At 39.3% G+C, this 13,358-nt stretch overlaps 1 protein-coding gene across 1 annotated transcript; it reads left to right on the top strand.

The window, feature by feature from the left end:
• The first annotated feature begins 4,541 nt into the window (after positions 1-4,541).
• LOC106612774 (olfactory receptor 11A1) lies at positions 4,542-5,474 on the top strand. Its single transcript, XM_014214248.3, has one exon. The coding sequence runs from the start codon at positions 4,542-4,544 to the stop codon at positions 5,472-5,474; it is 933 nt and encodes a 310-aa protein (XP_014069723.3).
• Positions 5,475-13,358: the final 7,884 nt, after the last annotated feature.

The following is a 13,358-nucleotide window of genomic DNA, read 5'->3' as shown; positions in this document are numbered from 1 at the left end:
ACGGCTGCCATAGGCTCTCAGAAGGCGGTAAAATGCTGAATCGTGGCTTTGCAGGCTCTGGCTGAAAAAAAGTAGCGCGTTTGGGTAGTGGCTGGTTACAGTACTGTGAGACTCAGGCTCGTGCCCGCGTCAACCGAAAGCGTTCTTTTCCTTTGTCTGTTTACCTAAAAGGATATTCCCGGTCGGAATATTATCGCTTTTTTACGAGAAAAATGGCATAAAAATGGATTTTAAACAGCGGTTGACATGCTTCGAAGTACGGTAATGGAATATTTAGATTTTTTTTGTCACGAATTGCGCCATGCGCACGACCCTTATTTACCATTCGGATAGTGTCTCGAACGCACGAACAAAACGCCGCTATTCGGATATAACGATGGATTATTTTGGACCAAACCAACATTTGTTATTGAAGTAGAAGTCCTGGGAGTGCATTCTGACGAAGACAACAAAAGGTAATCAAACTTTTGTAATAGTAAATCTGACTTTGGTGAGTGCTAAACTTGCCGGGTGTCTAAATAGCTAGCCCGTGATGTCTGGGCTATGTACTTAGAATATTGCAAAATGTGCTTTCACCAAAAAGCTATTTTAAAATCGGACATATCGAGTGCATAGAGGAGTTCTGTATCTATAATTCTTAAAATAATTGTTATGCTTTTTGTGAACGTTTATCGTGAGTCATTTAGTAAATTGTTAGTGAATTCGCCGGAAGTAAAATAGTAAAATAGTCATATGTTTGAGAAATTGAAGTAATAGGATTTTTAACCTCTCTGGGCTAGGCGGGACGAATTCGTCCCACCTACGTAACAGCCACTTGAAGCCTGTGGCGCGATTTTCAAAACCTTAAAAATCATATTACTTCAATTTCTCAAACATATGACTATTTTACAGCTATTTAAAGACAAGACTCTCGTTAATCTAACCACACTGTCCGATTTCAAAAAGGCTTTACAACGAAAGCAAAACATTAGATTATGTCAGCAGAGTACCAAGCCAGAACCGAGTGAGTCTGCCTACAGCCCTGAACCGAGTGAGTCTGCCTACAGCCCGGAACCGAGTGAGTCTGCCTACAGTCCAGAGCTCCCAGAGCCCAGTCCAGGGTCTTCAGTGACTGGCCTCAGGCAGAGGAATGCAGTGGGGGTGGTTTGGTCCGGGAGGGGATTAAGGCCTGAGCCTAAGCCACCTCCACTGTAGGAGGTTTGGGGAGGGGGGGTGTAGCACAGGAGCCGTCGGTGACGCCACCCTCCCTTCCCTCCCTTTAGTTTAGGGGATTTATTTTTATTTTTGTTTTGGGGTGATTTTTGTTTTATTTGTGGGGGAGGGGGGGGGGGGGGGTACTGTCACGTCCTGACCAGTATAGGGGTTATTTGTTATTGTAGTTTGGTCAGGACGTGGCATTTGGTTTATGTGGTTCGGGGTGTGTGTCTATGTAGAGGGGTGTTTGATTAATGTATTCCGGGGTTTTTGGGCACTGTTCTATGTTAGTGTATTTCTATGTTTAGTTTATTGGGGTTGGACCTTCAATTGGAAGCAGCTTGTTATCGTTGCTTCTGATTGAAGGTCCTATAATTAGGAGTTTGTTTTCATGGGTTTTTTGTGGGAGATTGTGCTGTGTATAGCTTTGTGCCTTACCGGCCTGTTATTAGTCGTTGTCTTTTTTTGTGTACGTGTTTGTATTGGTTTACCTTCTTTGTCCTTAACCCCTGGTCGGGCTTACGGGACGGACATCCAGCGAAAAATCCTATCGCCATTAGCTTAACAAAATTTAAAAATTAATTTTTTTCAAATATAGGACTGTTATATCGTTTTATAGATACACCTCTCCTGAATCGAACCACGTTGTCCGATTTCAAAAAGGCTTTACAGCAAAAGCAAAACATTAGATTATGTTAGAGGAGTATATCGTAAAAGTAGCCACATAGCCATTTTCCAACCAACCACATGCATCACAAATAACCAAAAAAACTGCTAAATGCAGCACTAACCTTTGACAATCTTCATCAGATGACACACCTAGGACATCATGTTACACAATACATGCATTCTTTTGTTCGATAAAGTTCATATTTATATATAAAAACAGCATTTTACATCGGCGCGTTACGTTGACTAACTATTTTCCCTCAAATGCATCCGGTGAAACAGCGCTACAATTTACTAAATTACTATTCGAAAACATTTTTAAAATGTAATATTGTCATTCTAAGATTTATAGATGAATATCTCTTGAAAGCACCTGTAATGCCAGATTTAAAAATAACTTTACTGGGTAATCACACTTTGCGATAAAAGGAGATGCGATACTCAGAAAAATAGGCTACCGTTACAGGTCAGCGCCATCTTGGAACAATCGCATATCAAATCTACTCTTGTATACTATTGTCAATAATCCCTTACCTTTGATTATCTTTATCAGAAAGCACTTCCAGGATTCCCAGGTCCACAACAAATGTATTTTCGTTGGAAAAAGTTAATCCTTTACGTCCCAATAGCTTGTTCTTGTTAGCGCGTTCTGAAGGCTGCTCCAAAACTTCCATCGGCTGCGGGACTTCTCTCTCAACAGTTCTGTTATACTCACAGACACCATTCAAACAGTTTTAGAAACTTTGGAGTGTTTTCTATCCAAAGCTAATACTTATATGCATATTCTAGTTTCTGGGCAGGAGTAATAATCAGATTAAATCGGGTACGTTTTTTATCCGGCCGTGAAAATACTGCCGCCTAGCCATAACAGGTTAACGAGAGTCTTGTTTTTAAAATGGTGTAAAATAGTCATATGTTTGAGAAATTGAAGTAATAGCATTTAAGGTATTTGAATAACGCGCCACAGGATTCCACTGGCTGTTACGTAGGTGGGACGATTTCGTCCCGCCGACCCTAGAGAGGTTAAGCGTTGCTTATGCTACACTTTATAGAGCACGAGTTTGTCATATTTGACATCGGTGATTATGTCACACATTTATGGTCAGTCTGTTATATCTGGAGTATTTCTCCTGTGTGAATTTAAGTATGCTCTCTCTAATTCTCTCTCTCTCTCTCTCTCTCTTGGAGAGAGCCCTAAGACCATGCCTCAGGACTACCTGGCATAATGACTCCAGTTTCAACTGTTCTGCCTGCAGCTATGGAACCCTGACCTGTTCACTGTGATTACTATTATTTGACCATGCTGGTGATTTATGAACATTTGAACATCTTGACCATGTTCTGTTATAATCTCCACCCGGCACAGCCAAAAGAGGACTGGCCACCCCTCATAGCCTGGTTCCTCTCTAGGTTTCTTCCTAGGTTTTGGCCTTTCTAGGGAGTTTTTCCTAGCCACCGTGCTTCTACACCTGCATTGCTTGCTGTTTGGGGTTTTAGGCTGGGTTTCTGTACAGCACTTTGATATATCAGCTGATGAAAGAAGGGCTATATAAATACATTTGATTTGATTATGCCAAATTGATGAACCCTTTATAAAGCATGACATACGGTTATATAATATTTGTAACACATTTATGTAGTGTTTATGAAGGCTTTATGAAGCCTTTATAAGCTGCATGTCATTTAAAGCGGGACCGATATTCCTACCTCAAGAAATTTGTAATTTTACAGACATTCTAGCACATTTATTCTATTTTTCTGCCTCTTCAGTCCAGGGTCCACTGCAAGGTGTCGTTGCGAATGTCAGACTCCACTCGGTGAGGCACATCGATTTGCAGGTTGAACATGATTTGATTGTAGACTCCTAAAATAGTCCAGTTTGATAAGGCAATTTTAAAGCTAACTAGCTACGTCGTATACTGATATTGTCTTTGGTATTATTGCACGTAGCTATGTTTTCTAGCTAGCCAGCCAGCCCATAGAGAAAGCATTGCAATGTGGATTTTGTAGTCAACTTGAGATGCAACAGATTTCCACAGCAATTTTCATATGTTTTTTGTTCACAAAAAAATATTGTTGTCACATATTAGTGTTATTTAAATTATAAGATTGCGCGTTTTTGGGTGGATTTTTCATTTAAAAAGGCATTTGAACACCCTGGAGGGCATGTGGTACAAAATGGTATCTGTTTTTCTCTATATGGTTTCCTTGACTCTGAAAATGTCTAATTATCCCCAGGTATCCCCAGGTATTGGTAATCCTTTGCATATCACACCATGGCAGGCTTTTTTTTTAATCTCACAAGTATAAGAATCAAGTGAGGAGCTGTGTTTAAGGAGGTCATCATGGATTAGAAATGAGTAGTCTTCATTTTGGATTCTGAATACATGTAATCAATGTATTATTTTGCATTTGAATGTAATACATTACATGAGTGCAGGATACAAAGAATAATATTGTTTGAATTATGTTATCATGAGAATGAAAAGCAGTCTATTTTGGTGAGTATACAGTAGATGTGGAGAAATCTATTACTGAATCAACAAGTCAAGGAATTATCCATTTAGGTTGTCTGTTCTTTGTGATTTCACCAATTTAACTTATATGTAAGCTACAGTAGGAGGATTTGCTCCTCTTCTTCAAGCATTGACAGCACATCTTTGCTAAATCCCAGGACCATGGAAAACTCTACTCACTTTAAGGTCTTCAGGCTTGCTGCATACGGTGATATCGGACAATTGAAGTATTTCTACTTTGCTGTAGTAACTATATTATATTTTGTCATCATTCTTGCCAATGCTTTACTTATTGGAGTTATCTGCATTGAAAGAAGCCTTCATGAACCCATGTATCTGTTTCTATGTGCTTTGTTTGTTAATCAGTTGTATGGGAGCACTGGTTTGTTTCCTGCTCTCATGTTTTACTTACTCTCTGACACACATGATATTTCCCTTCTTTATTGTTGTCTACAGATTTATGTGTTGTACACATGTGCTCTAACAGAATTTAGTAATTTAGCAGTTATGTCCTATGATAGGTACATGTCTATTTGTTATCCTCTACGATATAATAATATTATGACACCTAAAATAGTTTGTGGCTTAATTCTACTGCCCTGGGTGTATTCTTTTAACATCAACGCCATCAATATCTTCCTGAGTTTGCGACTGCAATTTTGTGGTAACATTCTAGACAGACTGTATTGTGACAACTACTCAGTAGTCAAGCTTGCCTGTTCAAATACTATGCTGAATAACGTGTGGGGTCTTCTTGTCACTGCGGTTTATGTTTCTTGTACTATATTTCCTACCATATACTCATATGTCAGAATTCTACAAATATGTTTAAAGTCTTCAAAAGAGACAAAACAGAAAGCATTTAACACTTGCACACCACATATAGCCTCTATGCTGAACTTCTTCTTTGGCTGGTTATTTGTGCTTCTACAAGGCAGATATGAAACTGCAGATCTTCCACCTATACTTCGCACTATTTTATTTGTTTATTTTCTGGTATGTCCACCACTCTTCAATCCTTTCATGTATGGCGTTAGGATTGTAAAAATCAGGCATGCTTGTAAAAAGGTACTAGGCCTTAACCCTAAAACATAACCTGATAGTTCCTTTTTGTAATGTTGAATTATGTGTTTTCTTACTTATAGTTGCTATAATTGACTGTAAATATCGGATCAAGTTTATCATGTATTGTAACTGAGAATGCCTTGTGTCATATTAGCTAGTTAACTGCATAACTACAGAGCATCAAGGAGAGCTGCACACCCTACCTTCAGACTAAGCTCAAACAGATGCTGAGTGGGATCTTTGGGAAGACCCTACACCCAAAACCATTCTGCCAGATCTGGACTCTTGACCCACCTAACTTCAGGACAGTTGTGTCCCTGCCCATCTTCCTAAAATGTTTGGCATCTTGATTTTTTTAATGTTGTTGCAGTTTTCAAGTTAATTTCCTGCAGTTCTACACATTTTTTGCCACGAGGCAGAAACAAAGGGAATCTCTCACGAAGGTTGTATTTTGCATTTTTTTTCTGGAATGTATTTGTAATGTGTGCTTACATTATTGTTGCAGTGATGGCTTATGACCGGTATGTCTCCATTTGTAAGCCATTTATATTTTATTCCCATAACCATTTTTCACTCACTTAGCAATTGTTAAACTCTCCTGTGTTAAAAGTGCACTGAGCAACCTGCATGGTATATGTATCATAGCTTGTCTAGTGGTTTCACCTTTTGTGTTAGTTGTGCTCTCATATGTCAAAATATTACTTGTTTGCTTGAAAGCCTCAAAGGAGTCACGAAAGTAGGCTTTTAATACGTGTGCTCTCCACTTGATCACTTTCATAAACTTCTGTACAGCCATCCTTTTTTCTGTTGTTTACAGTAACCAGAGATATCAGTACAGTTTATTCTGTTCCATAGCCATGGGGGGGGGGGGGGAAATAACTATGCCTGCGCTACAGAAGGCTACAGAAGGCTACATCGGTCCGCTAATGCAGGATTAGTAAAGGCCCAGTGTGCTACTTTTGTGAGAAAAAAAGTAATCCAAAAATATTAATATTTATTCATTCAGATTTTTCAGGGGGTGCTGCATCCCCCTCAGCACCCCTACTTCCTGTGGCTATGTTCTGTTCCCACCACTGTTGCACCCTATCATATAGGGATTAGGACCAAGGGGATCAGAAATCTGAACCTAAACTGGTACCAATTATGACTTTAGATGGTACAGCAGTAGGGCCAGGGTTACTGGTTTGAATCCCAGGACTGACAGGAATATCTGTCAAGATGTGAGCTGCCAGAACTGAATGCTTATACTGTACATTTGTTTTTATCATCAACATAATCCTTTGTATTGCATTTTATTTCTGTAAATTCTTATTTATTTCCGTTAAATGTATTTTACTGTCATAGTACTGTAAAGCACTGTAGTAAAGTCAAATCAGGGATGCTGCTGTGGCTCTGACCCTATGTTTGTCACGTCCTGGCCAGTATAAGGGTTAATGGGTATTGTAGTTTGGTCAAGACGTGGCAGAGGGTATTCGTTTTATGGTATTCGGGGTGGTGTGTTTGTTGTAGGGGATTTGATTTGTGTATTCCGGGGGTTTTGGGCACTGTTCCTTGTTATGTATGTCTAGGATTGATCTAGCTGTTGTATATCTATGTGTGGTCAATTGGGGTTGGGACTCTCAATTGAAGGCAGGTGTTGTCCATTTGCCTTTGATTGAGAGTCCCATATATTAGGGTGTGTTTGTATGTGTCTTTTGTGGGAGATTGTTGTGTGCACTGCGTTTGTTTGAGCCTGCCACACTTGCCGTTGTGAGTTTTGTTTTTTCTTCAAGTGGATACCTTACCTGTTTTTATCAGGAATAAACATGAGTGTCCACAATCCCGCTGCATTTTGGTCCTCCTTTCCTCAACACAACGAAATACGTGACAATGTTCTTCTAGAATGTCAGTGGATATGTACTGTATGTGTGTTTCAGGGGGATGGGGGAAAGGGCAAAATGATGTAAGGTTCCAATCAGTTCTGTTTCCACAAATGGGCAGTAAAGTATTCCTCTAGTAGTGAAAGATCTATAGACTTAGATCAACATCACGTCAGTGTATCTGTCCCATTATGGCATCTGCGAGAGCACTGGAAGCAGCATTGAGGCAATCTCCATTTTGAAGTAGTCCATTTTCTTCTACAACTTCTACGAGTTTTCAAACAACTGGAAGGGTGCATACTGCCACCTTGACAGTGTTTTTTGAACAGGTATAAAGCCAAGGTTGGCTATTTACTGCCACCTGCAGTTATGGAAAGTTTGCTCATAAGTATAATTCATTGGCTGATCCCCCAGTTACTACTTCAAAATGGTGAAAGTCCTCAATGCCACAGCCCATGCTAAAACTAGCTTTTGGGCACTACAGTCCTCTACCTCTATTGTTACATACTTTTTGACCGGTCACTGAACTAAAGATGGATCAGCCTGGCATTTGACCTAACTACCTGGCCCCTCTGTTTCTGCTTAATTCTTAAATATATGTTCACACTGTCATTTAAGCACAGGTGTTGTTTAATACCACTATCCAATGATAATGTCCCTGAGAGGAAAAGCTTGTGAGTTGTGTTCGTTTTGACATAGAGAACGCCTTCAGCATAACATTCTAAGTCAGGGGTTCCCGCGCAAGGTGTCGGCAAGCAGGTCCTCTTGTCATGTTAGTCACTGCATACCTTAGAGAGCTATTTACAACTTGTCAGAAATGTACAGATCAACTAGCCCATGTCAGCTAATGTATTTTTTATTTTTTTAGTCCATAGATATTGTTGAGTCACTCAAATACACATAAGAGATGGCAAAATGTATAGAATTGCAAGAATATTGTCACGGCTGTTCGAATGATCGGACCAAAATGCAGCGTCGGTTTCGTTCCACATATTTATTGGACTGTGAAACTAAATGTGATACAAAAATAAACTGAAGGAACAAAACAGCAAACCGTGACGCAGGAGGAACAAACACACACTCACAAAATATAATCACCCACAAAACACAAGTGGGACAAACATCAACTTAAATATGGCCTCCAATTACAGACGACAACCTCTAATTGGAGGTCATGCCAAACAAAAAACAACCTAGAAATACAAAACTAGAAACTAAACATAGAAATACAAAAACGGACAAACACCCCCTGTCACGCCCTGACCTACTCTACCATAGAAAAAAACAACTTACTATGGTCAGGACGTGACAAATATTTGCTTTGAAACTGCAACATTTTCTTTGTACCCCATGAAAAAATGTGTAGAAATGCAGGAAATAAGCATTAAACTCTAAATTCTCTCCGCCAACAAGAGAGGTGTGAACAGTTTGTGTCATAAACAGTGCTTGTGCCCATAGAAATAGGTCAATGTTAAAATTAGTGCTTCAACAATTGGGGGAAATTAATTTAAAATCAGTAGTAGGCCTAAGTTAACAATTCACCAAATGTCTTCTTAAGTCCAATATTTTAAAAGGATATGTACAGTACATACTGTATAGAGTAGACCTATGAACAGTTAAATTTCCAATGCAGCCATTTTTCTCTCAATATCAAAAAATGTATGGGTAACAAAAGTACCTTACTGTGGTTGTTTGACCACTTTAATTGAAAACAAACAAATATTGCTTCTTAGCAAGGACGCAATTTCTCAAACAAGAATATTTTTTGGACTGTCTGGGAATGGTCTGAGTGGGGAGGGGAAATGAAAACTAGCCGTTTTTGGAAGAGAGGTTTGCAACTCTTTTTTTATTGTTCTAGTAACTACAGTATACTGAACAAAAATATAACATGTAAAGTGTTGGTCCCATGTTTCATGAGCTGAAATAAAAGATCACCAAAAATGTTCAAGAGCTGAAATAAAAGATCCCAGAAATTGGCCATACGCCCAAAAAGCTTAGTTCTCTCAAATTTGGGCCAGAAATTTGTTTACATCTCGGTTAGTGAGCGTTTCTCCTTTGCCAAGATAATCCATCCACCTGACAGGTGTGGCATATAAAGAAGCTGATTAAACAGCATGATCATTACACCGGTGCACTTTGTGCTGGGGACAATGAAAGGACACTAACATGTGCAGTTTTGTCACACAACACAATTCCACAGATGTCTCAAGTTGAGGGAGCCTGCAATAGGCATGCTGATGGGAGAAATGTCCGCCAAAGCTGTTGCCAGAGAATTTTATGTTCATTTCTCTACCATAAGCCGCCTCCAATTTAGAGAATTTGGCAGTACTTCAAACCGGCCACACAACCGCAGACCATTTGTACGGCGTCATGTGGGTGAGTGGTTTGCTGATGTCAACGTTGTGAACAGTGCCCCATGGTGCAGGTGTGGTTATGGTATTGGCAGGTGTTACGAATCCCTTTGGCCCTGCAGTCTAGGGGGGATGGCAATGAGACCGTAACATAAATCATGCAAATTATAATAGTGATAAAGAACAGTGAGAACCAAAAACCACAGACAACTGAAATCTACCGTCAAACACTAAAGGTTTATTGTTTAAACACACGGTAAGGGGGGGGTGTGAGAAAAGGGGCTGAGCGGGACCCAAGCAAAGAAACAATAATCCAAAACCACCCCTAAGCTAGACTAGCCTATTTCAACAACAGCTAGCTAACTAACCAAAAATACAGTGGGTGGTCCGCCCAGTTCTAACTAGGGTACTTAGACAAAGTATTCCTACGGGTAATGTATGCCCATGGGCGACTTGTCTTGGTACCCCCTTTTCCCACCAAACAAACAGTCAAACAACAAAACAATACTCACAGGATTACCAGACAAATGTGACATGTAGTTGCAAAAACAAAAGAGATCAATACAGAGAGAGCGCTTGAGAGAATGAACACAAAGATTGATCTGGGGAGAAAACAACTGACTGGGTTTTTAAACCAAGGGAAAGGGACTGTGATAGGTTGAGGGAAAAGGAACAGGTGTCTTTTGATTGGGGACTGATTGATGACTGATTGGGGAGTGATGATTGTCACCTGTGAGGGGAGAAGGAGAGACAAGAGACACACATACAGGATACACACACACAGGATACCTGTATCCGTAACAGCAGGCATAAGCTACGGACAATGAACACAATTGCATTTTATCAACGGCAATTTGAATGCACAGAGATACTTTGTCGTGCCACTTATCTGCTGCTATTACATGTTTCAGCATGATAATGTGTCGCAAGGATCTGTACACAATTCCTGGAAGCTGAAAGTGTCCCAGTTCTTCCATGGCCTGCATACTCACCGGACATGTCATTCATTGAGCATGTTTGGGATGCTCTGGATTGACATGTACGACAGCGTGTTCCAGTTCCCGCCAATTCCAGCAACTTCGCACAGCCATTGAAGAGGAGTGGAACAACATTCCACAGCCCACAATCAACAGCTTGATCAACACTATGCAGAGGAGATGTGTCGCGCTGCATGAAACAAATGGAGGTCACACCAGATACTGACTGGTTTTATGATCCACGCCCCTACCTTTTTTTACGGTATCTGTGATCAACAGATGTTCATCTTCATTCCCAGTTATGTGTTATCCATATGTTAGTTCAGGGTTGGGTGTGCCAAGAGACCAAAGGTGTCAGAACGGAGTGCTCAGGTTGGGGTGTAAGTAAGGTTTAATCATAGCCTGAAGGTAGGGTAGGTTAGGGCAGTTCCTCTGGCTGCTCCGTCGGCAAGTACCTTGTTTGATATTGGATCTTGAAATTATGAAATGACAATAGTCTTATGAACATAGATTACAATACCTTTAGTGTAAAATTCTTAATAAGACTTTAAAATATATGAACTAATTCCAAAGACTATGCTACTATGAACAGATTTGGAGAAGATTGTCCTCATTCGTCTCAATCAGTTCAGCAGCAATGGCCATGGTGTTAAGAGATTTTAGAGTGTGTGAATATACGTCTTTCCAAAACGTATTTTTTTGGTGTAGTTCACAGAAATTACAAACTCATGAGATCTGTTTTTATCATGACTTGTCAATACTTGGCTTTTACTTGTAATGAATATAGATATTTGGATAGCCATTTGATGCAGTGCAAGCTATTTCACACCAGGACCTGCTATCAAAATCCTCCTCTCTCTCTCTCTCTCACTCTCTCAAATGCTAAATAATTAATTGTATTAATAAATGTCCTACTGCTACTGTCGACCTAGGTCCTATCACTGCAAAAATATCTCTGATATGCATCCATATATATCAATAACCGTTGTTTTATATAGCTTAATAATAAGATAGATATTGGTCTCCACTACGACATACAGGTGTCAAGTGTATTAGAAATGCAGCCGTATGCTACACCTAAACTATAGCCTACTGTCGCCTATCAAAACTAATTGAACACATAGGTGTATAATATTAGATGTAGATGAAATTGAGAATAGTGCAGCCTGGTCTCATAAACTAGACGTAACATGGTAAATGGATATTCAGACAATCAAATTTGTATAATAATTTGTTATGTTTGGTATGGTTACATAAGACAAAAAGGTTACTTAAGGCAAAAATGAAAGGAGTGTGAATAGTTGGTTGGTTGCTATGAAACGTTACAAATTGTAATTAGTAACATATCATACTAAATGGAGGGAAACGGATTTATAGTAACTATGTTACGTCGACCCCTGATTCCAGAATGAATAGTGAGGTAGCCTACGTAATGGAGTGCAATGAAGCTTGAAAGAAGACGATTTAAAATAAAAAATAAAAACACGCACATTTTTGGCGATCTATATTTAATAAAAAATGAGGACATCTTAAAACCTCTTTGGGCTAGTGGGCAGTATTTTCACGTCCGGATGAGAAGTGTGCCCAAAGTAAACTGCCTGCTACTCAGGCCCAGAAGCTAGGATATGCATATTATTAGTAGATTTGGATAGAAAACACTCTAAGTTTCTAAAACTGTTTGAATAATGTCTGTGAGCATAACAAAACTGATTTGGCAGGCGAAACCCCGAGCACAATCCATCCAGGGAATTTTTTGTTGAGCTCAATCTGTTTTCCATTAGCTTTCTATGGCAATCCCTTTTTAATAGAAATATGCTTGCCATTCCTATGGCTTCCACTAAATATCAACAGTCTTTAGAAATTGGTTGATGTTTTTCCTTTGAGAAATGAAGAAGTAGCCCTTTCCTTTCTGAGAGTCAAGCCAAGTGTAATTTTTTGTTTGGGGCATGCGACCTGGAACTCGCTCCACTTTCATTTTATCCGCTTCTGAACACATTATATTCCGTCTTAAATTTTAGCGAATATATACATTTTAAAATACCTAAAGTTGGATTAGGAAAGTTGTTTGAAATGTTTGGACAAAGTTTACAGGTAACTTATTAGATACTTTGTAGGCATGTTGGGCCGTATTGCCTTTTTGAAATCTGACACTGCGGCTGGATTAACAAGAAGTTAATCTTTAAACCGATGTATAACACTTGTATGCTTTATGAATTCTTATTATGAGTATTTCTGTTTTTAAATTTGGCACGCTGCAATTTCACTGGGTGTTGTCAAATCGATCCCGCTAAAGTGATTAGCGCGCGTCAAGGGATCCATAAGAAGTGTTAAGGTTTCTAGCGAACCTAAGGTTTCCAATCACTGTTCAAAATTAGTTCAAACGAATGAAGTCTTAACTGGATGAACAACAGAGACAAAATGCAATATCAAAGTTTATTAAAACAGTTTGGGGAATGGCCTCATCTCTGAGGGAAGATTTGACGGCAGGTCACATATGTCACATTAATGGAAGGTGTGAAAAACATTAATTTGTGTTTCCCTGGCTGAGCTGACTAGCTGATATGAGCTGATGGCCCATCAGTTGAACTACAAATGTAGGATCTTAATTTGAGCCAGTTTACCTCACAGGAAAATAATCCTGAATCAACAGGAAATTTGAATAATTATGTGGATTATAATTAATGGGCATTTTGTAAGGGTTGATACATTTTCCGTAAGATGAAATCA

Source organism: Salmo salar, chromosome 09 (genome assembly GCF_965601325.2).
Source record: "Salmo salar chromosome 09, fSalSal1, whole genome shotgun sequence".
NCBI lineage: Eukaryota > Metazoa > Chordata > Actinopteri > Salmoniformes > Salmonidae > Salmo > Salmo salar.
Note: the sequence above shows the minus strand (reverse complement) of the source record. Positions and strands in the feature narration are given on the sequence as shown.

Excerpts from the sequence above, each read along its gene's own strand:
- LOC106612774 (XM_014214248.3), top strand. The coding sequence starts at position 4,542 with ATGGAAAACTCTACTCACTTTAAGGTCTTCAGGCTTGCTGCATACGGT.